General features: G+C 50.5%; 1 protein-coding gene across 12 annotated transcripts in view; it reads left to right on the top strand.

Annotated features, from left to right (window-relative positions):
• FRMD4A (FERM domain containing 4A) overlaps nt 1-26,104 on the top strand; it is a 563,503-nt gene that overhangs the window by 419,004 nt on the left and 118,395 nt on the right. For all 12 annotated transcript variants that reach the window (XM_073328715.2, XM_073328720.2, XM_078851170.1 and 9 more), the window contains 2 exons: nt 5,108-5,202; nt 23,915-24,007. In XM_073328715.2, the coding sequence (XP_073184816.1) occupies nt 5,108-5,202; nt 23,915-24,007 (188 nt within the window). The remainder of the gene's footprint in view (nt 1-5,107; nt 5,203-23,914; nt 24,008-26,104) is intronic.

A 26,104-nucleotide genomic window follows, 5' to 3' on the forward strand; every position in this document is an offset into this window, starting at 1 on the left:
CAGCCTGCTGCTGCTGTGCGTTGGATATTTCTCATAACCCTTTCCTGCCCTTAGAAATGATGCCACAGCCAGCACAAGAGATTCTGGGCGCTGTTGCGGTCAACTGAGCAGAAATGGAGATAACTGAGGACAGGGCAGAGTGTGGGTTGCAGAGTAGGCTGGATGGGAAGGAAACAGAGACTGGCTGAGGCAGAGGGGTGCCAGATACTAGCCTAGTAGGGCACTAATGCACTTCGGTCTGACCCTGCAATTTTGCACACTTGAGGACACGTTTTGATCGCGTTTACATGATTGTAAATCAGGAATAACTCCAGTATTCCCCATTTACACCTACAGGAGTGACATCAGGATCCAACCTGCAGACCTTGTCTGGATGATATATTTTAATGCAGAGAAGTCCTAATGTCCCAATAATGCCCAGTCATACCGCAGACCCCTCTGCTCCATTGGGCTAACCTGCTTTTCTTCGTTGTGTCTAAGGTGGAGGTTTTATTAATGCAAAACAAGCATCCTCTGGAAGGTTAAGTCCAGAAATTAATAATGAATTAAAACATGCCATGGACATGGCTAATGAGCTCTTTGTCTATGTAGCTCACACGAAAGGAGGTCATGGCTCATCCGTTCTCATCCTGAACTGCAGTCAGCTTAACTGTTAACTTTCAGCACCCAGGTCTGTCTTGAGATGGGGATCCAGGCTGCGACTTCACTTGTCTCGGCCACAATTTTCCTGCCCTGGGTCCCAGCCAGGTGGGCCGTCCCCTTAGTATCAGTGAGTTCCTGCCACCAAGAATCAGAGTCACTGACACTCATCCCTTCCAGGGCTCTCTGCAGGGAAGGAAGGGGCTCATTCCATTGCACTAAAAAGGCCAATAACCTTGCACAGCTGTGACAAGGCTTAGGATGACTGAGGAAAGTAATCTTGGAGAGGACTAGCAGGGCTTAACTTCAGTCTTAAGCCTCTGCGGGGATGCTGAGCCAGTAACTAACCTGGCTCGGAGCCAAAGCCATCTCTGCATCTATTGTTCTTTCCCTTATCTGCCAAGACAAGGGTTATCCCATCTTATCTGATACAGCAGTTTTTTAAAGAGACTCACCCAATACCTGGAAGCAGTCTCCCCTCTACTTCTCTCTCCCCACCCCTCTATTCCCCCCCCCTCCCGCCTTTCCCCTCCAGACCCACTGCAGCAAAGGGCCAAGAAGGACATTTTGGTTTTGTCAAGGGTGTTGGGTCAGAAGAATACAGAGCGACCAACCTGGGAGCAAGCGAGGGAGGCGGAAACCCCAGTGTACCGCTCGCTGGACGACATCATGAGTTGTATCAGTCGGATGCTTCCACTCTGCGGAAATAATGAGCAAACACTTTGCATTTATTCAGATTAGTGGAGCTCCCTGAGGATGACGGGTGAATGGTTGTGCTGCCACACAAAGCAGGAGGCGCTTGGTGCCCCGCAGGACCAGGAATGCCTGTTTCAGGTCATTTATTTAGCACTCCTTTTATTTTCTCTGCCCAGAGAGAGAAATCTGATCTTCCCACTACTTCCCGCCCTAGGGAGTAGGGAGGTGTCATGTCACCACATCTCCAGCTTGGTTCCGCCCTGGCAGGTAGCAGGGCTGCTGAGGCTGACGTCTGGCTTCTCTGCTCGGCCACATAATGGCTCCTTTATCGAATATCTGCGTGGTAGCAGAGCGGCAGCTGCCAGGCGGTGCCAGGGGCAGAGCTCAGGGCTGCAATCTATGCCATTGTGGGGAGCCTGCTTCACCTGGCCTCCATCAATGGCCTTGGCTGCACAGACAGTGCCGTCACAACGCACGTGCTTTGTCAAGTCGTCATTGAATCGGAGGAAAACAGAAAAGCCTTTCTCCTCTTCCGCTGCTGCCGGCTGGCTGCATATGACTCTGAGGACTGCTGCGTGTGCCCCTGTGCAGGGAGGTGGATGGAAAAGGACCCAAGGGAGGTTCCATTTAGGTGAGGCAGGCGTGGGGGGGAGAGGTTATCGGCATTCAAATTTAAATGAAATGACCATTTTTACTACTCTGTCCTGCCACTGATCCTCCTAATCTGAGGTGAGTGTGATGAAGTATTGAGCTGTCTCTGTGTATCTATCTAGGTACTCGTATAGCCCCCAGCACCATAGTGTCCAAGCATCAGACAATAATTAATGGATTTTGTCCTCACAACACCCCTCTGCATTAGGAAAATATCACCCCCATTTTATAGAGGTGGAGCAGAGAGATGAAGTGACTTGGCCAAGATCAGGCATAAGAAGTTCTGAGTCAAGAACTGAAGTCAGGTCCCTGGAGACCCATTCCACTTCCTTATCAACTAGGCCATCCTTCCTGTCCGGTAACTCAGGCCCTCTCTATACGTGGGGAACAAACTGTTTTAGCTACAGCCGCGTCTGAACATGGCTGCTGCTGTTTCATTATTTCTGTTGTGGTGGGACCTAAAAACCACAGGCAAAGATCAGGGCCCCACTGTGCTAGTCGCTGTACAGATAAGTAATCTCTACTCCAGGTGCCAGGATGTAACGGGTGGACAAAACAGATGAATTGTTGTAGGATGAGGTAACAATTAAATAAACACACCAGCAGATGTCTTAGGCTGCCACTTGCCTCACCAATGCCAGTGAGCTATGGGCTTCGTGGCAGAGGTAAGTTTTAAGGAAGTATTTCAGAGGATAAGGAAATGGCTCTATGAGTGCAGCAATAACTGGACTCTGTTTAGTGTGGGCTGCAGGAGGGTATGGGAGAGGTTCTTGTGAGTAAGGCATAGGACTAGGCATTGGGACACCACGGTTCTCCCAGCTTTGCCACATATTTCCTATACAATCACGGTCAATCTCTCCAGGCTCGATTCATCCCTGGTGTAACTCTATTGACTCCAACACTTAGCTGACTTGAGTTGTGTTAACGAAGCCTGCCAATTGCTGCACTGTAACTGGGTCCTCCAAGACAGTAGGATTTGCAGCGTAGACAGGGCCACAATCCGTATCAACAGTGGTCAGGGAAACTGTGCTAGTAGCCACTGGCCATAACCATGTTTTAATGCTGCTGTCACTAACAGAACTTTGGTCCCACAGGTCTTGTCTACAGTAGTCTTTTTTCCCCAAAATTTCCCAACTATTGTTAACATTGGCATAGCTCCCCCAGTGCTATCAACGGTAGGAGCTTTAGTCTAGGTAAGACCACAGTGACATGGTGGTAAACACTAGTGGCTTCCAGTGCCTTGTCTACACTAGAGCGCCTGCCACCACTGGAGCTGCTATTGTAGGAAATTTTAGGAGGAAAGGACTAATTGTAGACATAAACTGGGCAAATAAAGCATACAATGCAAAAGGGTCTCCTCACATTGCTTCAGGAGTGCTAGGTACACCTCCTTTGGTGAACCTCAGTGGTAAATCTGGATTTGATGCTCCTGTGAAAGATAGTTTGCAAACATGCCTTTGTTTCTGCTCTTTTCTCCCAAGACCCTAAATCCCATGACAATCTCACCTACAAACAATGAGAGGACCTAACAGGCAACCGTTTTGTTCTGTCATCACAACTGATGTGCTTTTCATTTGGTCCCACACATCTGATCTCCTGATGCTACATTTTTTATTAATGTCATAAGCCTAGATAATGTGACAGTGTCAGAAATAAGAGGGGTAGCCAAGTTAATCTGTATCCACAAAAACAACAAGGAGTCTGGTGGCACCTTAAAGACTAACAGATTTATTTGAGCATACGCTTTCATGGGTAAAAAACTACTTCTTCAGATGAAGTGTTTTTTTACCCACGAAAGCTTAAGCCCAAATAAATCAGATTGTCAGAAAAGTGCTTTTAAAGGTTACTCAATAAAAAAGCTCTGGAAACTAAGATAAGAAAGCTGGGCATGGTGAGTCTGAAGTAAAGACAACCAATTGAAGGCATGTTATCTGTCTACAAATAAATGAAGAGAAGGTTTAAAGAAGACAGGGACCAACTATTTTCATTAGTCCACAAGGAGAAAATCTTGCTTAAAAGAGCTGCTGCAATTAGAAGACTTCGCTTAAATAATGGGGTGGAACAATCCCATAGGGAGGCTATGGAATCGATATTCTGGTTTAAACTTCACACCTATGTAACGGGATAGTTTGGCAGCAGTGATAGATACAGCATCCCTACAATGCTGCTGGATATAGTCAAAGACCCAGCAAGAGATCCTATCCACCCTTACTGATTCTGTAAATGTCTACAAAGAGTTCCTAAGCTTTGCTAGCTCCAGTGTAGAATCATGAGCAGAGGTTGTTAGCAGAGCAGTGCCCACTGAAAACTGGATGTGAGTCACCTGATTTAAGGTTTTGCTACTGACACTCAGACAGAGTTACTCAAAGGTTTGCAAAAGGGGCCCACTTTCAAGTAAACAGAGGATGTTAGTCTTCAGACCCGTCATTGCAACACTGCATTTGTTCATTGTGTCGCCTTCTCATATACTTAACTTGTCATCTCTTTGGGAGATTTTTGTTATGCATGTGTACGTTGCTTAGTGCAATGAGACTCTGATCCCTGCTTGGGGCCTCTAGTTGCTACTGCAACACAAACAATAATTATTTTTTCTTTAAATGACTACTTGATTTTGACTTCCAGTGCTACAGAGGCATGGTGTGGTGAGTGCTGGCCACTCACAACTCCCACTGACTCTCATTCACTTCATGAGGTCAGCAGAAGTTGAGGGTGCTCAGAATCTTTTGGGAGGTAAATTACCTCATAGAACCCTTTGAAGAAGGATTTTCATTACTGGCTCCAGATATGAGGATCTTGTGTCATGTCTGCCATCTTGGTAGACACACTGGGGATTGAAGCAGGAGCTTCCAGAGCTAAAAGCATGAATGGCTACAGCTAAAGAGCCAACGCTCCCTAGCTATCCCTAGACCAGATTCCTATTCTACGTGGATCAGACACATAGGAAGACCCGTGACACACTCACCAATGGGTGACACTTGCATTCCATTCCAGCCCCTCTACAGGACTGTCCCTTAGCGAGTCCCTGTGTGAGGGTATAAGAGATTTCATTGCTTGTGCTAGGGAGCATCAAGGGAGTATATCAAACCTAACCTCATGGATCACTTTCTTTCCTTCCTTCCAGCCAAAGCTTTTGGCCAAGGAGCTGCTTGACCTGGTGGCGTCTCATTTCAACCTGAAGGAGAAAGAATACTTTGGAATTGCCTTCACGGATGAAACGTAAGTGCCACAATAGAAATGCCGGGAAGCAACTCTTAAATCATGAGAAAGTTAAATGTCGTCTCTCCACACCATACACAAGGGGCAGCATGAAGGTCTATTTACCACGTAAGCCCTTAGCACAAAGCCTATAGGGCTAGGGACTTACATGGGCCTTAAGAGGTACATAAGCCTCGTACTGCACCGGGCCGGGGGGATAATGTCATTTATTGTGAATCAATCATTGTCTGCGATGCATGAAGACATTAACGATCCCATCCTAGTCAAATGTTAAATGAGCTCTTGTCATTTGGCATTGGCAAAAGGTCAGTTTAAGCAGTCTTGGATTTAAAATCCAGTTGCTTCTTCACAATCTTTATCAGTACAACGGAACTGTATAATTAACATGTTAACAGGATTATGCAGTCAGGCAGGTTCAACAGTAATGATAAATGATTTGAGGGACAGAGAAAAAATCCTTTTAAATCACACTGTCCCAGTCATTTTAGGGCCCACATCAATGTTTGTTAAAAAAGAAAGGGGGAGTAGGTGGAGGAGGAAATGAAGGGGTTGCAAACTTTAATATTAAATAGAGATGTTTTCATGAGTGTTTAAAGTAAAGAATTACAGTGAAAACAGGGCTTTGGAGATTTGAACTCCCTGAGCTATGATGAAACCCAAATACAAACACACCTGTGAACGTGCCAGAGAATCAGAAAACAAAGTTGAAGATCACAGTGTTGTCCTCTCTTGGTGCTTTTCATGAAGCTCAAGCTCCTGGAGGAATGTGATGATATCAGAACTGCAGCTTTCATTTTAAAAAAGGACATCTCTGGCCCTTACGGTTTTAGAAAAAAGCTTGAAAACATGAGCTCTAGCAGCTCAAAAGCAAGAAGGCAAATAAATACTCAGTGGGTAGACTGCTAGTGTGCTGTGGCCACTATTTAGCATGCTGACTAGTACTGTCTTAGTGTGCTCCCTCTCTGTTTGGTAGCCACCTGTTGGTTCTTGTCTTATACTTAGATTGTAAGGTCCTCAGGGCAGGGTCTATCCTTTTGTTCTATGTTTGCACAGCACCTAGCACTGCAGGACTCTGGTCTATGATTGGGCCCCCTAAGTTTTGTCAGAGTACAAATAATAATTAATAAAAAGGATCCCATAGGTATTATTTTTAAAATGTTGTGATTTTTAAGTCAGTCTCATGGTTTTTGAGCATTTGGGGTTGGGAATGCTGCTATCACTAGTAAATGCAACTAGCCAATCCAATTTCACTTTCCTGGATGAATGGCAAGCAGAATAGATGGTGTATGAAATGAGGTAGGGGTCCTGTGGAAAGATAATAATGCACATGCAGCAGGGAGCTATATTAAGGGGGTGTTGTACACTACAGATCTACCGTTGTTATCCTGTTCCCATGCCCAAGTGGCTTATGGAGACTCTATGGAGTACAGGTCTGTAGTCTGTAAAGGAGCCGTGATCCAGCAAAGCCCTAATTCACAGGGGTAGCTTCAGTCATGTGAGTGAGTAGCAATGGGATACTCATGCTCAAAGTTATACACATGCTGGATTGGAGCCTGAATAAGGATCACCTGTTTGTAGGTCCAGAATCCTGCCCCACTCAGGCACTGATTTCACAGCTGGTGAAGATCTTTTCAGCCTTGGGCAGGTTGACAGAGTTTGTGCTTAAAAGAAGAGAAGCAGGAGATGGTGTTCCCTTACTGTTTGCTCCGTGTGTTGTTCTGAGTGGGAATCAATCCCTTTACCAGAGCTGGTGAGCCACTCCATGTGAATTGCCCCAGGGGGAAATAGAGTCAGAGAGGACCAGCTGATGCCGTTATTCTCAGGATAAAGGTAGAGGCACTATTTAAAAAGGGAAAACACATGGCAAGACAGACAGGGATTGAAAATGTTTAACCAGTCTCATAGGTACTAACTGGGGAAAGTGGGGTCACTGTCTACACCCACTGTGATGTGGGGGTGGGATTCCCCTGGGAGCATGGGCAAATACTAAAGAGGAGGTGGTGTATCAACTAGATATACAGGCAGACATCTCAGACTCACCTGGGAAAACTAGACTTTAAAAAAGTCCAGTGGGAGTAAAGGTCTAGGTTACAGAAGGGGAAAGTGCAAGAGACTGACAAATGTTGTCAAGCAAAGCGCTCAGAGCTTTGGAGAGCATCTGAGATGGAAACGATGCTGTCTGGATGATCACTGTCTAGACTAGGATTTCAAGGTGGGATGCTAGATCCTGGTTGCTAGCTCAATGGTACTAACACCTTCTAAAAAGCTAGTCAAGATAAAGCAAGATGTACTGTAACAGGTGCTACACTGACCGAGTTAAGGCCTGGGGGCTTTCCTAGATCAAGCGAGCTAACACAATCTAGTGATACACCCTTAAATCCTAGCTTAGCCAAAGCCTGGTCTGCAGACCGTCACTGCCCCTCAGTGAGTGCTAACCCATTTCAGCAAGGCTTCTTGCCTACTGGGGAAATAATTACTTTTCTTTTTAACTAGTGTATGCATTGTTTTCCCCCTCAATATTAGTAGACTTTTGCCGATCAGTCACACAGCCAGTGAAATGTAATAATGATTTTATTTGGCCAAACACACCCAAAAAGGTAGTCATGTCATTAAGGCACTGGGCTGAGACTTGGGAGATTTGGGTTTCATTCCTTGCTCTGCCACAGGCTTCCTGTGAGTGACTGTGGGCAAGTCACTTAATCTCCCTGTGCTTCAGTTCCTCCAGCTGTAAAATGGGGATAATTTTTTTAGATCCCTTCACCCACCCTCTGTCTGTTTAGATTGTAAACGCTTAGGGGAAGAGACAGTCTCTCGCTACACGTTGGGGCAACACCTAGCACAACGGGGCCCTGGTATTGGTCGGGGCTCCTGTTCAGCTACTGTAATACAACCAGGAATCATTTAATTCTGAACATTTCTGCAACATCGATTCCAGGAGCTGTCCCTGGTTTTCCTCCCTGACATATAATTTCTCTGAATCTAGGAGTTCACTTCCTTGCATGAAGTGCACCATGCTTATGGTGGCTGAGGCAAAATAGGTTCTGGTTCATAAATATCCTCTGAGGTTGGCTTAGCTGCAGTTTTAGAAAGGGAAAAAAGCAATGAAGTATTACAGCAATTCTTTAATTTAAGAGTATAAAGCTCTACGAGAGTAAGTTATTTAGAAATGATTTGGACTGGGAATATTATGACAACCTGAGAAGAAAATCAATAGGAACAACCTTTGTGCTCGTGACTTAATAGTTTCTTCTGATAATATAGGGTCATTACCGCATTCAGCATGACTTTGAAATTAGATTGTCAGGCTATTATGGGAGAAAGACGTACGCCTTGTATTTTAACGGTCATAGAAATGCTTTACAGTATTAACCATTAGCTGAAGATCAGCAAGGTCAAAACGATGGCATCTTTATGGCAGGTCAGACACCTGGGGCCAAATACCAACCCTGATATAAAGCCAGTGGAGTTATGATTTGGCTGATTGGATAGGAAGGATAGTCTTGTGCTGAAGGCACTGGACGTGGGGGAAAATGGCATTTTTTTGAACTCCTGAGATTGTGACTCTCCACTAACCCTCTTTCCTTTAACATCAACATTTCCAAAATTCATTAAAGTAAAATCATCTTTGCAATGACCAAAATTCAACTTCTCTCGAGGAACAGTCAAGCCTTAGAGCTGGGTGCAGGTCTGCCAAGCTGCCTGTTCTGCATCAGGGGTTGTTCAGCCCCTACAAAACCGCAGGTTATTCCCCACGGCATGCTGTTCCCTATTTCCTATTGCAGGGCCTGATCCCAAGCCCACTGAAGTCATTGGGTTTTGAAGCAGGCCCCTAACCTCTTACCAGAGTAGGTCCAGCTGAGCAAGGGGAGCAGTGATGAGCTGCCGAAATCTTAACAACCAGTTCCCTCCTCACCCCACGAGGGGGTCCTTGCTCACCCCCGCCCCCTGGGACTCCTGTCCCATCCAACCCCCCAAGTTCCTTGATGACCCCACCCCAGGATCCCTGCCCCATCCACCCCTATCCCCTGTCCCCTGACTGCTCCCAGAACTGGGCAGGAGGGTCTCGTGGGCCACCGTAGTGGGTGCCCACCCCATCCCTATGAGCCAGAAGGACCTGCCAGGGGGCGAGGTGGGGAGCCTGGCAGTGCTTACCTGGGGCAGCTCCCAGGAAGCATCCGGCAGGTCCCTCTGGCTCCTAGGGGCGGGGAAGCGTAGCTGGGGGAGAGCAGGGGGAGCAGCCGCTCCCCACACTGATCACATCAAAAGTGGCGCCTTAGGCGCCAACTCCCTGGGTGCTCCGGGGCTGGAGCACCCATGGGGAAAATTTGGTGGGTGCAGAGCACCCACAGGCAGCTCCCCGCCCCATGTCCAGCCCCAGCTCACCTCATCTCCGCTCTACCTCCGCCCCTGAACGCACCACCCCGCTCTGCTTCTCCACGCCTCCTACCTCCCCCCGGCTTCCCGCGAATCAGCTGTTCGGCAGGAAGCCGGGGAGGGCTGAGAAGCAGGTGGCAGCTTCCCGCTCAGGCCAAGGGTGGCGGAGGTGAGCTGGGAGGGGAGCGGTTCCCTTGCGCGCCCCCCGGGTTACCTGCTGCGGCGCGGGCAGCCCTCCTCGCTCCCCCCCCCCGCCCCAGCTTACCTCCACTCCCTGGGCAGGAGTGCAAAGCCGCCACCTGCTTCTCAGCCCGCCCTGGCTTCCCGCGTGAGCAGCTGAATCGTGGGAAGCCGGGGTGGGGGGGAGTGAGGGGGCGCGGCGGAGAAGCAGAGCGGGGCGGTGCATTCAGGGGAGGAGGCGGAGGTGGAGCGGAGATGAGCTGAGGCCGGGGGTGGGGCAGGGAGCTGCCTGTGGGTGCTCGGCACCCACTAAATTTTCCCCTTGGGTGCTCCAGGGCTGGAGCACCCATGGAGTCGGCGCCTAAGGTGCCACTTTTGGCCGGTTAAATTTAGAAGCCCTTTTAGAACAAGTTGTCCCGCGCGGAACAACCGGTTCTAAAAGGGCTTCTAAATTTAACAACCGGTTCTAGCAAACCGGTGCGAACCGGCTCCAGCCCACCATGCTCAGCCCCATGCTCAGCAGGGTCCAGGTCCTGGCTGCCCGTCCCCGTGCTCGGCGGGGTCCGGGTCCCAGCTTCCTGGCCCCACTCTGTGGAGAGGTCTCCGGGTGGGGGACGCTGGGCATAGGGGTTTGTGGGGTAGTTTAGCGGGGGGCACTGTGGTTCTCAACCTGCAGCCCACGTAGCACATTGTGGGCCACATATACAGCCCACAGTGATGAATAGGTTGAGAACAACTGGCCTGGATGAAGAAGAAATTTCCTCTGAAGCATCTGGTACCGACCCCTGTCAGCGCTAGGATTATTATTTGTATTTCAGTAGTGTTGGAGGCTGTGCCAGGCACTGTACAAACACAGTACAAACTGTCCCTGCCTCAAAGAGCTTGAAGTCTAATTAGAGGAGACAGATCAAAGATGGGAGGGGAAACACAGGCACAGAGAGAAAGTGACTTGCTGAAGGTCACGTAGGGAATCAGCAGCTGAGCCTGGAAGAGGCCCCAGATGTCTTGATACCTCATTCAGTGGCCCAGCCAATAGACCATGCAGCCTTTCTGAAATGGGCTACTAGTCTGAGTCATTATGGCAGTTTCTATGTTACGGACTCCACTGTTGTGCTGAATCTGCACCATGAATCCCGTGCAGTTTCCTAGACCCTCCTTTTCCTTCCCAAGAGTTTTCCATCAAAGACAAGGATATAGCCCTAACTCTGGGAAATCAGGGACTTAATTTAATAGGGTTCTGCTGTAGTAGTTGATGGCAATTGTAATAACAATAATAATAATAATCTGTAGGATTTCTATAGTGCAGTCAGGCCTTAATCCTGCCCCGCTGGAATGAATGGAAGTTTGACTTGAAAGGGAGGTAGGTCAAGCTATTAATCCACAGATCTCAAAGTGCTTTATGCACACTAATAGATGTAGATCCACTTGCTATAAAACTGGACACTAGCCAGTATAACTGAATCCACCTTGAGGCAAAGTGTTCATTGACATGCTGCTTTCCATGGAAAACCCTGATGGGAGAAAATGGAAACTACTCTATGCAATTGCAAGTGCCCAGCCCACATGCCAAAATCTATACTCAGTCCATAAAATAAATGTGCTCCATTTCTGTTTGCTAAATGCAATTACATATTTGTTATTGACACAGCAATTTAACTCCAGCACCTCTATTTGTTGTTGGAGCAACAATTTAACTCCAGTGCTTCTGTCATAAATATAAAGGGAAGGGTAACCACCTTTCTGTATACAGTGCTATAAAATCCGTCCTGGCCAGAGACAACATACTGTTACCTGTAAAGGGTTAAGACACTCAGCTAACTTGGCTGGCACTTGAGCCAAAGGACCAATAAGGGAACAAGATACTTTCAAATCTTGGGAGGGGGGGAAAGGCTTTTGTTTGTGCTCTTTGTTTACCTGGTTGTTCTCTCTTGGGCCTGAGAGAGGCCAGACAGAAATCCATCTTCTCCAACCCATCCTAATCCAAGTCTCCAATATTGCAACCAGTATAGGTAAACCAGGCAAGGCGGATTAGTTTATCTTTTGTTTTATGTGAATTTTCCCTGTGTTAAGAGGGAGGTTTATTCCTGTTTTCTGTAACTTTAAGGTTTTGCCCAGAGGGGGGATCCTCTGTGTTTTGAATCTGAATACCCTGTAAAGTATTTTCCATCCTGATTTTACAGAGGTGATTCTTTTACCTTTTCTTTAATTAAAATTCTTCTTTTAAGAACCTGATGGATTTTTCATTGTTCTTAAGATCCAAGGGTTTGGAGGTTCACCTGTACAAATTGGTGAGGATTATTATCAAGCCTTCCCCAGGAAAGGGGGTATAGGGCTTGGGGGGACATTTTGGGAGATGTCTCCAAGTGGTCTCTTTCCCTGTTGTTTGTTTAAAACGCTTGGTGGTAGCAGCATATTGTTTCAAGGACAAGGCAAAGTTTGTACCTTGGGGAAGTTTTTAACCTAAGCTGGTAAGAATAAGTTCAAGGAGTCTTTCATGCAGGTCCCCACATCTGTACCCTAGAGTTCAGAGTGGGGAAGGAACCCTGACAGCTTCCATAGACAACAAAAAATGACCTAGGTTTCAGAAAGGATCAACTAAATAATAATATACAAGCCCCTCTGTGACAGGGTAGAGCCTGTGCAGTTTGGACTATTACTGGTGATTCCACTGATGTAAATTCTTAAGTGCAAAAACCAATGCAGATAATAAACACAAAAGCTGTCATGTGTCTTCATGCTGGAGCATATTAGGGGGTTCTTTGTGCAAGCTTCCTAGTGGGTACCTAAAAAACATCAAGACTACTAGATATCTAGGCCAGATTCTGATGCCCTTAATTGTGTTGAATAGCATCTTTCTCCAGGAGTACGACAATGAGACCACTTGCGCAGTAAAGTGCTGTGTGGCATATCAGAATCTGGCCCCTTGGTAGCTGGCAGCAGATTCTGGCAGCTGTTTTATACTTGTCAGAGGGTGCATGTGTGTGCTTGAAAAGGCAGAGGGTAAGTGGTGATCTGCTATAAGGCAGTCCTTGCTAAACATTTTAAGTAGTAACTGTGGATATCATTTCCCTTGTGAAAGGAGCAACAGAGTTTTCTTTGCACTCAGGTACAAGGGAAATAAGCATGTTAAAAATAGCTCAATGCATTAGCTTTGTGGCTGGCTTTCCTGCCTCTTCTTCTTGCCACCTCTTTGCTACTTGTGCAATATAGGAAGCAAGACACAGGCAATATTATATACATATATTCTTTTGCACCGATTAACCGAGTTCCTTAGGCTAAAATGCAGATAGAATGATTCTTTCCAAAAGAAGCAACCACCTAAAGTGTATGGCTGTTCTCGGCCCTCAGTATTTTTGACTGTGGTTGGGGATCATTGCACATGTAAGGCAAACTTGGATCTTCCCCTTGAATAAACCCATAGGACTTACACAGCAAGTCCTTCATCAACATATTGACTTCAATGGGAGATTGGCTCCTGGTGTGTAATGCCATCAGCTACTATGACCAACCTAGTAACACAGAGGCAAAAGGAGAGGCTGCGGACAGAGTGGTGGCCTTAGGGTTGCTCTTCCTTGCTTTTGACAGTGTTTTGTACATGGGCCCTAGTTTATTGAATGCTTGCTTTTTAACAGTTGTTTAAGTAGTAATGGATACGCTTGTCCCATTTCAACCTCCTCATATAATGTGGCTTCTAAAGTCCAGTCTAAGTTTTAGCATCACTGGGTTCATGTTCCACTTAAGGATACTATAGATAAAAGGAACAGAGAATTGGGGCAGGGGGGAGAAATGTGCATAAAAAAAGGTCCAAAATGTTTAGAAGTGACTCATGATTTTGGGTGCCTCAGGCTTTCAGTACTTAACTTGAGACACCTTAAAGGGGCCTGATTTTTCAGAAGGTGCTGACCCCCCACCATCTGAAAATCAGACCTCTTTAAGGGCTCTTAAGCTGGGCACACACAATTACTAGTCACTTTTGAAAATCTTGGCCATAGTGTTTACACTGTATATAGGGCACCCACTTGTGCTAGGCAGGGGCTGGGTGAGTGTTTCAATCCCTAGCACCCCTCACAAGCTTCCATTAGCTGGAAAAAAAAACATTGAACAAACTTTGAAAAAAAAAAAACCACACAGGCTGAAATCACAAGGAGAAAGCTTTGGGTACTCAAACTGGGTTTGTAGGTCAAACCAAAATATTTTGAGAGGGAAGGTTCAGAAAGGTGAACCTCACAGAATTTGGAGACTGTCCCTAGTTGAGACAGGCAGAGAGAGCAATGGTAGAACTCTAAGGAAATTGGCACAAAAAGATTATAATTGCCTTAGTTCCTCATGGATTGTAACTACTGTGGCAAATTGCCGGCACTACTTTGATGGGTCTCACACTTTCTCTTCTTGGGGAGGGTTCAGGGCAGTTTCTTGCCCCTGAACTGGGGTATTAACTGCCCCACTAGTGTCCTAGAGGAGGGGAGTGGAGAGGGAGGGACCCGGGCCTGCCCTCTACTCCGGGCCCCAGCCCAGGGGCCCTAGGGATAGCAGTAAACTGCTTAAACTAGCAGTTCCTTCTCCTGGACTACTACCCTCTCCTGCCCATCAGCTTGCGGGGCTTTCTGCCCTCCCTCTGCACAAACCAGGTGTCCCTTTACCTAGGGTTTTGGTCTTCTTCACCCACCACAGCACTTCTCCAAACTGCTCCAACACCAGTCTACTCTGCCTCAACTCCTTCCCTTGTCTGATTGAAGCAGGGGGGTTTTATCAGGTGACTGGCTTCAGGTGCTCTACTTGGCTTCAGGTGCTTTAATTAATCTATAGCAAACTTTCTTCCCTCTACAGGGAAGAAGGCTCCCTTCTGGCACTCTGCTGCTGCCCTCTGACCTGGGCTTTCCTTGCTTCTTGCCCCTGCTTTCGGCTTCCCCCACGACCAGGCCAGATGCTCTCCCTCCTTCTCCTCCCCCCCCCCTTTTTTTTTTGTTTTTCTGCTGTTGCTTGGGTGCTGGTTGGCTGCCGGCTGGCTGTGGTACCCCCCTCCCCCCGCCTGCCCTTGGACGCTGCTGCCGCTCCAGCTGAGTCCCCCTGAGAGAGGGGGGGCCTGCTGGCCCGCTCCCCGGAGGGGAGGAGTGGAGAGACCCAGCCCCCGGACCCAGCCACTTGCTGTTTGTTTGTGGACCTGTATCTGGCCAAGAGAGACTCTTATCATCTGTTCCGGCATCCCTGGAATGCTACAGCTGCAAAGAAAGCCCGGAAAAGAAAGGGAAAAAGCCGTCTACCAGAGGAACACCGCCCGGGGAATCTACAAATCGCCATGGAGGGGGCCTTAAGACTGAGTAACTTTCGAACTGTGCTCTCGTGTGCGGGGAGGCCTTGACTGTGTCTTGATTGTGTTTGTAGGGACACAGGGGGTGTGGCACGGAGCTGCCCCCCGATCCATCTGTGTCCTCCCAACCCCCACACTACGATCTTCACCACTGCCCCCCTCCACCGTCTTAGCTGGCTGTTTAACATCTGCCTCTGGACTCAGCTGCTCGCCCTGATTCCACCGTGTGGGCCAGAAGCACCAGCCAACCAAACAGGACTCTCTGTACAAGCATACGGTAGTTCATGTGCCCCCCCCCCGAATTATCCACCCCACAGCTTGTCCCTTTTTACCTGACCCCAACTCCTGTTAACCACCTGCCACCACCCCCGCCGGGGCATCGGCAATGGAGGGCACCGGGGTGACCTCCGCCGCTGCCATGCCCCATCGCCTCCCCAGACTCTAGGGGAGCCCCCCAGCCGGCGGGAAAGGCCAGGGCAAGAGCCCCGCTAAAACCACCAGGCCCTCCATGGCAGAGGCCACCCCCACTGCTGCGGCCCCACCACCGACCATGGCGTCCTTCCCCGCTGCCTCCTCCACCAGCTCTGCGGGTGTCCCTCCCTCAGCCCCCAGGACGTATGCCCGGGCGGTGGCGGCCCCCCCCCGCCTGCCGCCTCGTCATCTCTCCCGCCCACCGGCTCTGCCACCATCAATAGCGGCCGGGGCCCCTTTCCCACCATGACAAGGAAGCACGGTGTCCGATGCCTCCTGGTGCCCACCTCGCCCCACGTGGAGACCTACGTGCGGGCATTGGTGAGGGTGGTGGGGCCCTTGGCCATTGTGGCGGCCTCCAAAATATATGGGAAGGTCGTTTTCTTCTTAGCATCGGAGGCTGCTGCCCAGGAAGCGGTGGAGAGGGGCCTGGCGGTGGGGGGCTGTTTGTCCCCCTAGAGCCGCTGGAGGACCTGGGCGTCCTCCTGGTCCTGACCTCTGTCCTTCCTTTTCTCCCCAATGCTGCCCTGTTACCCACCCTTTCCACCCTGGGGAAACCTGTTTCTGTTTTCATCCCTCTCCCGCTGGGCTGCAAGGACCACACCCTCCGTCACATCTTTTCCTTCCGCCGGCAAGTGCAGCTTCTACTGCCGTCAGCAGCGCATGACAGAGAGGCGCTCGAGGGGTCCTTCCTAGTCTCCCACCAGAGGGCCCGTTACCGGGTGTACTTCTCCACGGGGGAAGCCCGGTGCTACCTCTGCTGGGCGTCGGGGAATGTCCGGAGGGACTGCCCCTTAGCCCGGCAAGGAGGGGCACCTGGGATCCCCGAGACCTGGCAGGACATCAGCCCCGTCATTGCCGACGCCCCTGGCCTCCCGGTACCCGAACCCGCCCCACCTCCTCTTCGGACCACCACTACTCCCACTCAGACCCAAGGGGCACCTCCCCTACAATGCCCAGACGAGCGGGAGAGCCCTGCCCTCGCTGCTGATAATCTGGCGGGGCCTATGGAGGAGGGTGTGGCAGAGATACCACCAGGCATGGGAGAGAGCCTGCCCCAGGGAGAATCCTCCCTCCCTTATGCTGCCCCACCGTTCCCCCCCCCCCCCAAGTCCCTGAGCCATCGCCTCTACCCCCTGACATGACCCCTGCTAACGAGCCCCCAGATGATGCCATGGAGGGCTGGACCCTAGTCCAGGGGAAGCGAGGCAAGCAGAAGGCTCGAGCTCTGCCTCATCCACCCGAAGCGGAGGCCCCCCAGAAGACCAGGAAGGGGGGCAGCAATGCCGAGCCTTCCGCTTTGCCAATGAGTGCGTCCCATCCACTGGTGTCAGCCGGGAAAGACATGGCAGCACCGGAAGGTAGTGTCTCCCCTCCAAGGGAGACCATCCCCGCCGAGACCCTCGAGGAAGCCCCTTCTGTCCTGACACTACCCAATGCCCCCGTGAACCTTGAGGCAACCGTCGTGGTGGGTGCCAGCGGGGAGAACCTCGGGGTGGCGGAAAGTGTCCTCTCCTCCATGTTCGAGGAGATCGAGGCCCTAGATCTGACCCGGTCGCCCAGGGGAAGGACGACTTTTTGCCAGCAAACCTCGATCTGGGCGACCTCACTACACCCCTCTTTTCCCCATGCTCCCTCCCCCTAACTGCTGCTTCTGCTCCCACCTCCGAGGAGCCCCTGGACTCCTCCATCAACCCGGCTGCTGATGGCACCCTGCTGACGACCACCAAGCCTGCTCAGGTGACAGCCAGCACCACGCGGCCGGGACACAAGTCGCCAGGGGCACCCCCCGTTGGTGCGGAGCAATCAATTTCCTTCCCGGGCGGGGGCCCTACAGAAGATAATCCACCTCCTGATGCTGTGGCCGCTAAATCCACCATAGAGCCCATGCCCGGTATCACTGAGAGGTCCCTCCCCACCCCCTTAACCCTCTAGCCAGATCGGGAGGTGCCAACATCCAGCTGCTTGCCTCCCGAAACCCAGAACCTCACCTTTGCCCCTGCTCCTTCCCCTACCCCTATCCAGTTTACCTCATGCAATGTTATTGCCGCCCCCAGGGCTGTCTCCTTCCCTTTTCCAACTGATGACCCCCAGGGAGCGGCATTTGTGTTCTCCTGCCCCGACCCATTAGGGGCTGCTATTTTCCCTCCACTGCCCCCTATTGCCCCAGCGTTTGAGGCGGGCCTAGAAGCTCCAGCCCATCAGGCACCCCATCGGGGGTCCGCACCCTGCTTGCCCGTTTTAGTGGGCCACGGGGCTGCACCAAGGGCTCCACCGGGGAACAATTGGGAAACCGTAACCCCATCCCTCCATGAGCTGCGAGGAGCGCTGCGGAAGTTTTTAGAAGATGTCCGTGGCTCCCGCAACAAGGTACAGCTTGCTCTCCAGCGATGGGGGGACTTTTCTCAAATCCTCCGGGCCACAAGGGCCCTCATGGGGGAAGGTAAAGGGACAGGGAAGCAGGGTGCTGCGGCCTACTGGCGGATCCGCGTCTTCCGTGAACAATTACTCACCTACGGGATGGATTGAGGATTGTTGCGCGGCGCGCTGGGGGATGCGAGCGTCCCTGCCAGTGAGGATTCCCCCCGGCCCTCCCCATGACACCTCTCACCATCGCAACGTTGAACACCCAGGGTTGTAGGATGGCTCTCCGCAGGTCCCAGGTGCTCTCCTTCCTTCGGGAGGGAGGGTACTCTGTGGTTTTCCTGCAGGAGACCCATACGGATCCGACCGCTGAAGACAGTTGGCGGCTGGAGTGGGGGATTTAGCCATTCCACGGTTCGACAGGCTGGAGTGGCGACCCTGTTCTCCCCCGACCTACGACCCGAGGTGCTAGAGGTCGCCGAGGCCGTGCCGGGTGGCCTGCTGCATCTCTGGGTCCGTATGGAGGGGCTCGTGATTAACCTCGTTAATGTCAATGCCCCGACATTGGGCCCGGAGCGGCTGCAATTCTATCAACAGGCGTCCGCCTTCCTCGGCACCTTAGATTCTCACGAGTGCCTGGTCCTGGGAGGGGATTTTAATATCACCCTCGAGGAGCGAGACCACTCGGGGACTGAGCAGAGCCCAGCCACCACAAACACCCTTCGGGAGATAGTCAAACATCCCTCCCTAGTGGACATCTGGCGTGACCACCACCTGGATGACACTTCCACGTTCACCTTTGTCCGGGTGGAGGCCCATTGGTCGTGCCAATCCCGGTTGACCGCATTTATTTATCACACTTCCATCTCTCACGAGCCCACTCCTCCAGCATTCAGCTGGCCCCATTTTCTGACCATCACCAAGCCACCGCGACAGCCTCCCTCTGTGCGGAGAGGCTGGGGCCGGGCTATTGGCATTTTAACAACAGCCTGTTGGAGGATGAGGGCTTCGTGACGTCCTTCCGGGAATTCTGGCTGGCCTGGCGAGGGCAGTGGCGTGCCTTTCCCTCGGCGCGGCGATGGTGGGACCTGGGGAAGGTGCACGCCCGGCTTTTCTGCCGCGACTACACCCGGGGCACCAGCCGATGGAGAAATGCGGCGATAGAGCAGTTGGAACAGGAGGTCTTAGAGCTGGCGAGGCGTCTGGCCGCCAGCCCCGAGGACCCGCTCCTCTGCAATGCGTGCCGGGAGAAGCAGGAGGAGCTCCGGGCCCTCGAGGACCATCTGGCCCGGGGCGTCTTTGTTCGATCCCGCATCCGCCTCCTTCAGGAGATGGATCGCGGCTCCCGCTTCTTCTATGCCCTGGAGAAAATGAGAGGGGCCAAGAAACACGTCACCTGCCTCCTGGGAGAAGACGGCACCCCCCTCAAGAAACCAGATGTGCGGGAGGGCCCGAGCCTTCTACACAAGACTTTTCTCCGCGGATCCAACCGACCCTAGCGCTTGCAGAGTTCTCTGGGAGGAGCTCCCTACGGTCAGCACGAGAGACCGAGACTGGCTAGAGTTGCCTCTCACTCTGGCCAAGTTCTCAGAAGCCCTCCGTCGTATGCCCACTAATAAGTCTCCAGGCATGGACGGGCTGACCGTGGAATTCTACTGCGTGTTTTGGGACGTCCTCAGCCCAGACCTAGTCATGGTCTGGGCCAAGTCTCTGCAGAGTGGGGTCCTCCCTCTTTCATGCAGGCGAGCTGTGCTCGCCTTATTGCCGAAGAAGGGGGTCCTCTGCGATTTACGAAATTGCATCCCATCTCGCTCCTCAGAACGGACTACAAAATCGTAGCGAAAACAATCTCGCTGCGGCTAGGGTCTGTGCTGGCGGACGTGATCCGACCAGACCTACACTGTCCCGGACTGCAGTATCTTTGATAACCTATTTCTGGTTTGGGACCTTTTGGAACTCGGGTGTAGAGACGGCCTGTTGTTCACCCTCCTGTCCCTAGATCAGTAGAAGGCATTCGATAGGGTGGACCACGGGTACCTCCTGAGCACTCTGCAGGAATTTGGCTTCAGACCCCAGTTTGTGGGTTTTCTTCGGGTGCTGTACGCTTCCGCAGAGTGTCTGGTTAAGCTCAACTGGACCCTGACCGAACCGGTCAGCTTCGGGCAAGGAGTGCGGCAGGGGTGCCCCCTCTCGGGCCAGCTGTACGCTCTGGCGATCGAGCACTTCCTCTGTCTCCTCCACAGGAGGTTGACAGGGTTGGTGCTGTGGGAGCCGGAGCTGCGGCTGGTCCTGTTGGCGTACACCGATGACGTGCTCCTCGTGGTCCAAGACCCGGGCGACTTGGCGCGGGTGGAGGCCTGCCAGGCCATCTATTCGGCAGCCTCCTCCGCCCGGGTCAACTGGGTCAAGAGCTCAGGCTAGGTGGTAGGAGACTGGCGGCAGGCAAGCTCCCTCCCACCCGAGCTTCAGACCATCCGGTGGAGCGCGGGTCCGCTGCTCTACCTCGGCGTTTACCTTTTGCCACACATCCCTCTCCGCTGGAGAACTGGGAAAATTTAGAGGGCGGGGTGATAAATGGACGGGACTACTCCGATGTCTCTCCCTCCGAGGGAGAGTGCTGGTGTTTAATCAACTAGTCCTGTCCATGCTCTGGTACCGGCTCTACACCCTGGTCCCGGCCCCGGGTTTCCTGACCAACCTCCGGACATCGATTCTGGGATTCTTTTGATCAGGAATGCAATGGGCCCCTGTAGGGGTTCTTCATCTACCCCTGAAGGAAGGAGGACAGGGCCTAAAGTGTCTGCACACTCAGGTCCGCGTCTTCCGCCTCCAGGCCCTGCAGAGGCTCCTCTATGGTGCAGGCAGTTCAGGATGGAGCACACTGGTGCACGCCATCCTGCGCCGTGTCCGAGGGCTCCAATATGACCGGCAGCTCTTTAATCTCCGTCCAGGAGTTCTTCCGCGAGACCTCTCCGGGCTGCCGGTCTTCTATCAGGACCTCCTCCAGACTTGGAAACTGTTTTTAATGACCAGGTCCATGGCGGCCACCGAGGGGGTAGATCTCCTCACGGACCCCTGCTACACAACCCCCAGCTCCATGTGCAGGTGGCGGAGTCCCGCTCGGTGCGCCAGAGCTTGATCCTGGCAGAAGTCACGAGAGTCAGAGACCTCCTGGACTACGACCAGGAAGACTGGCTGGATCCCCTGACGCTCGCTCGGCGCATGGGGCTCTCCAGACCTCGCACCCCTCAGTGTGTACTTCAGGAGGTGAAGGCCGCTTTGCCGCCCGCTGCTTGAGCTTACCTCGACCGGGTCCTGCTCGAGGGCACGCCCCGCCCACCCTCTACCCCAGGCCCACCAAACCTTTTAATTGGACCCCTGCCCCGTAGTCCCAATCGACCCCCTCACCCCTTTACTGCGAGCCGGCTTCATGAACTGCAGCCGGTATGCTTCCAAACCACGCCAAGGAAACATCTATACACGCTCGTGCTCCACACCCTTCACGCCCTCACCCTTGTGTCCCGCCCCAACACAAAGTGGCGAGACCTTCTGCCACCTTTGGAGGGTGAGCAGCCTCGGTGGGCCAGCCTGTATTCCACCTTGGTTCTGAGGCCCATCGGGGACATCAGTTGGCGGCTCCTTCACGGAGCTGTGAGCACGGGCACGCACTTGGCGCGGCTCACCCTAATCCCAGATACTTGTCCCGTTTGCGGTGTGAGGGAAACCCTGGCGCACATATATTTGGAGTGCGCCAAGCTGCAGCCCCTGTTCCTGCTCCTCACAAATCTTCTATTACGTTTTTGGTTGCATTTTTCCCCTCATCTTTTTATTTATGCACTCCCCATCCGTGGCCTCACAAAGTCGCGGGATCTCCTAGTTAACCTCTTCCTGGCCCTGGCTAAAACGGCCATCTATAAAACCAGAGAGAGGAGGTTGGCCGATGGAGTTTCCTGTGACTGTGGAGCCGTTTTCTGATCCTCAGTCCATTCACGTATCCGGGCGGAGTTCCTCTGGGCGGCGTCCACCGACTCCCTTGACGCTTTTGAGGAGCGGTGGGCACTGTCCGAGGTTCTCTGCTCGGTGTCCCCATCTGGTTCCCTTTGTTTGACCCTTTGATTGGGGGAGAGAGTAAGGGACCCCAGCCCCCGCCATTGCTGCTGCGGACACCACCACCTTAATGGGGTCCTTTCACACATGGGTGCACGTGCCCCTCCCCCCAATTGTCCACCCCATAGCCTGCCCCTCTTGTTGGGTGCTTTCAAAGGAGGGAATTGTTGGTGACACTGGGCGTGGCACCAGGTAACTCGAGGGGGTGGCAGACCTTGAGAGTCGATGAAGCCCCCTCGCTCTGGGCCACCAGGTAACTCGGAAGGGTGGAAGACCACGAGAGTCGAGGAAGCCCCCCACCCTGGGCCCAGGCAAGCTTGAACACTTCCCTCCCCTGAAGCTAAAGAGGAAACAATTGTGATTGGTTGCTGTGTTACACATTGCATATGCTGTTGTTTTTGCTTTGTAAGTATGTTATGCAAATAAAAACACCTTTTTTGCTTCAAAAAAAAAACCCCTCTCCTGCTGCCCTCTGGCTATGCTGTATCACCCTACCCATTTCTGGACTTTGAAGAGGTAAATCATTGACCTCCATGGATCCTCTTTCATTGCTATAGTCTACAGCAATGATTTTCTATATTTGATACCGAGGAAGGATAGTGCAGTGGACTTCACTAGGAGGTAAGTGCCTAACCTTCTTAGGTGCCTTGTAAATCCAACTGGGTGCTGATCTGTATCTTTAGGTGCCTAAATACTTTTATAAATCTGGCCCTCTGTGTCTGCCTTTCCCATCTGTAAAATGCAAATAGTTTTGTGAAGAATAATTAGCACCAAGAGACCCTGTGGTGCAGTGGCCTGGGACTCAAGAGACCTGGGCTCTATTCCTAGTTCTGTTGATGACTTGGTGTGTGATCTTGAACAAGTCACTGCATCTCTCTTTCTTCTTGTGTGTTTAGACTGTAAGTTCTTCAGGGCAGGGATGCTTTCTCACCACAAGTGAAATCCTATCCCCACTGAAATCAATAGCAATATTCCTATAGTTGAAATCAGGGCTCATTGACTTCATTGGGGCCAGCATTTCATCTTATGTGTTTGTGCAGTGCCTAACTTAGTGAGGCCTTGCTCTCATTTGGTGGTACTGTAATATAAATAGGTTTCAGAGTAGCAGCCGTGTTAGTCGGTATCTGCTAAGGTGCCACAAGTACTCCTGTTCTTTTTGTAATATAAATAATGATTTTTCTATAACACTGTACGTGTACATGGCACTTCACAGTGTGTAGAACGTGACGAAGAACAGTACTCCAGCCTAGGAAAGCTTGTTACATAAAGGCATAAATGGATGAATTAGAGGTGAAAACAATAGAGGCAGGTATGATCCAGACACAAGCGAGCAGCATGTGGTAATTGGAGCTAGGAGGCTCCATGGAACAGCTGTGTTTTTCAGGAGCTCTTTGAAGGAGGAAAAAGAAGAGCTTGGCAGGCATTATTCAGAGGCTATTCCAAGCCAACGGGGTGGCAAATAAAATGTCTGAGACTTTGTACGGCTGGGTTTAGCCATGAGTGAAATATTACTGGCATTGTACAGACTCTTAGCAATAAGGATTTTTAATGGAAATCCTGACAGACTTTTAATTATGACGCCACACCAGGGGCACTGTAATAAAAGATGAAGTTCTTATCTTTTTGGTCATTTGTGCTTTTGTTCCGTGCTACCAGCTTTCACCCTGACAGATTGAACTTTATGTGTTAAATATTTAGACTGAAATGTTGCCAAGATGATATCACCTCTTTTCTCCGCACATTTTATGTGAGTTTCTCAAATATCGTACAATATAGCCTAAGGCAAATAGCATGCATTATAGTTCTTGTGTGTGTGTTTTAACACCTCAGCCCTCATTACAGTGAGTAGCAAGCAGTCTCTTGTTGCTAATATAAACTAAGTAAGTACCTCTTTTCTTCTCTTGTCAGGGGACATTTAAACTGGCTTCAGCTGGACCGTAGAGTGCTAGAACATGACTTCCCCAAAAAGTCAGGACCGGTTGTTTTGTACTTCTGTGTCAGGTAAGTGTGTGATTGCCAGCAGGCCCCATGGCACACAATTAAAATGACACATTTCCTAGAAGTCAACAAAGTGGGCCTTTCTGTTCTTGTTTTGCTTTTCATAAGGCTCCGCAAAGATGCATGTAAAAATAACAATAATTGTTTACTGAGGCGCTTTTTTATCTGGGTGTCATTCTTCTTTTGTTCACACCAGTGTCAATTAGGAGTAACCCCACTGTAGTCAGTGGAGTTACACAGAGAGAAATCCCCAGTGTGAGGGGAAATCAGGCCCTATATCTTTTGTAAGTTAAGGGCAAGTCAGTCTACACTACAAAATTAAGTCAACCTAAGTTACACCACCATACAGCCACTGCAGTAATTAAATTGGTTTTATACGTCCACACTACACTCCTTGTGTCGGAGGTGCACATCCTCACCAGGAGCGTTTGCACCGATTTACCTGTGTAAGGCGTCGTGGGATGGTTTCTGAAAGGCAGCAGCAGTCGATGTAAGCAATGCAGTGTCTACACTGACACTGCATCAACCTAACTACATCAACTTACGCGCTACGCCTCTTGCTAAGGTGGTGGTGGAGTTATTAAGTTGGTGTAGTGGGCAAGTTACATCAGTGGGAGCTACATTTTAGCTTAGACGCTTACAGAGTTAGGTCAGCATAAGCTGCCTTACATTGACCTAACTCTGTAGCTCAGACCAGGCCTAAAGATTTCTCTGGGTGTTAATTGAGCACAAATGGAAGGTGCTGGATTGGCATCTCTGCAAAGTGAAATCCTCTTGTTATCCATAGATCAGGTACAACACAAACGTTAGCTTCTCCTGCAGTGGCCTAACAGGGCTCAGGCCTGAGTTAGAATGACCAGTGCATTCCTGTTCAGATTGTTGACAAGAGCATTAATTAGTGCCAATTGTCTTGGTCATTTGTTTTTGTTGTTTGTTTTTCTTAATTTGGACACTTTTGTATTGAAAACTATATCAAGACCACCAGCTTGTCACACCTGAGCCACTAAACAGTCACAGCTTTTGGTCCTTATCCACCCTGGCTGGATTTGAACCAGCCACCTGGAGGAAAAATACCCATTTCCACTTCACTGAGCTATCCATTTGCTCTGTCTAATGGCACTAACTCTGTCAGTAACCAAGTTCATCCCTGATATAACTCCACTGAAGGCTCCCTATACCAGATATTCAATGGCACATCTTTGGTGGTAAATTCTCGGCATATTTTGGCAGCAGATGGGCCAATGAATGTATATAATATTCCAAATACCAAGCATCCCTCCTGCCAGCAGACCAGGGGAGGCACTCAGCTGCCGCAGTAATGAGCGGGGTATAAGAACCTATATAGAATTAGGGAGCTCTTAAATTCCACCAGCTTGAACGACGGTACTGGTTCTGGAGAGATTTCCCCATTCTGGGGGATTCTGTGAGAATCGGTAGAGTTTTTCAAACCATTAGAACAGTTGAAGTGCTCCTGCTGTACAGAACTTTTCTGTCTCTGAGGAAGATATTTTTCCACTTACTTTTATAATGGATCACTCATGTTTATAACTAATATGTGAAATTATAATGTGCTGTGTTCGATGGACTTTCCATTTCAGTATTGCATTAAATCCATCGTCCCACTCAAAAATAAAAAATCATTCCACCATGCCCAAGAAAAATGTAACTCCTCCCCGTAAGTTGTCTTTTCAGTGCACTCACTGCCATTCGTGAAACTTGGATTATAGGGAAAGAGGAGAGAAGGCAGACTTTGTTCTGTATCTTTGATGTCTGATGTTGTAGGTTCAATGTTAGAACTGTGCTAGGTCCGATAACGGCTACAACTGCCAGTGGTTCAGGGAGCTCTTATGTTTGTAGGTTACTTTACATGTGGCAGCTTTGGCTGTTTAGAACTAGAGATGGGCCCAGATCCATAAACCCCAAGTATGAGCAGAGCCACCTCTGTTTAGAACTAAATCAGTCAGTTAGGCAGTTTCTATAAAGGTGCTCAGCGTAAATGCACAAATGAATTCCTATAGAAAATCTAATAAAAATACATATGATAGATAGTAATAATGGTCCAACTACAACTTTCAAGAGTATTACTGTAGGCCCAAATTC

Source organism: Lepidochelys kempii, chromosome 1, assembly GCF_965140285.1.
Source record: "Lepidochelys kempii isolate rLepKem1 chromosome 1, rLepKem1.hap1, whole genome shotgun sequence".
In the NCBI taxonomy this organism is placed as follows: domain Eukaryota; kingdom Metazoa; phylum Chordata; order Testudines; family Cheloniidae; genus Lepidochelys; species Lepidochelys kempii.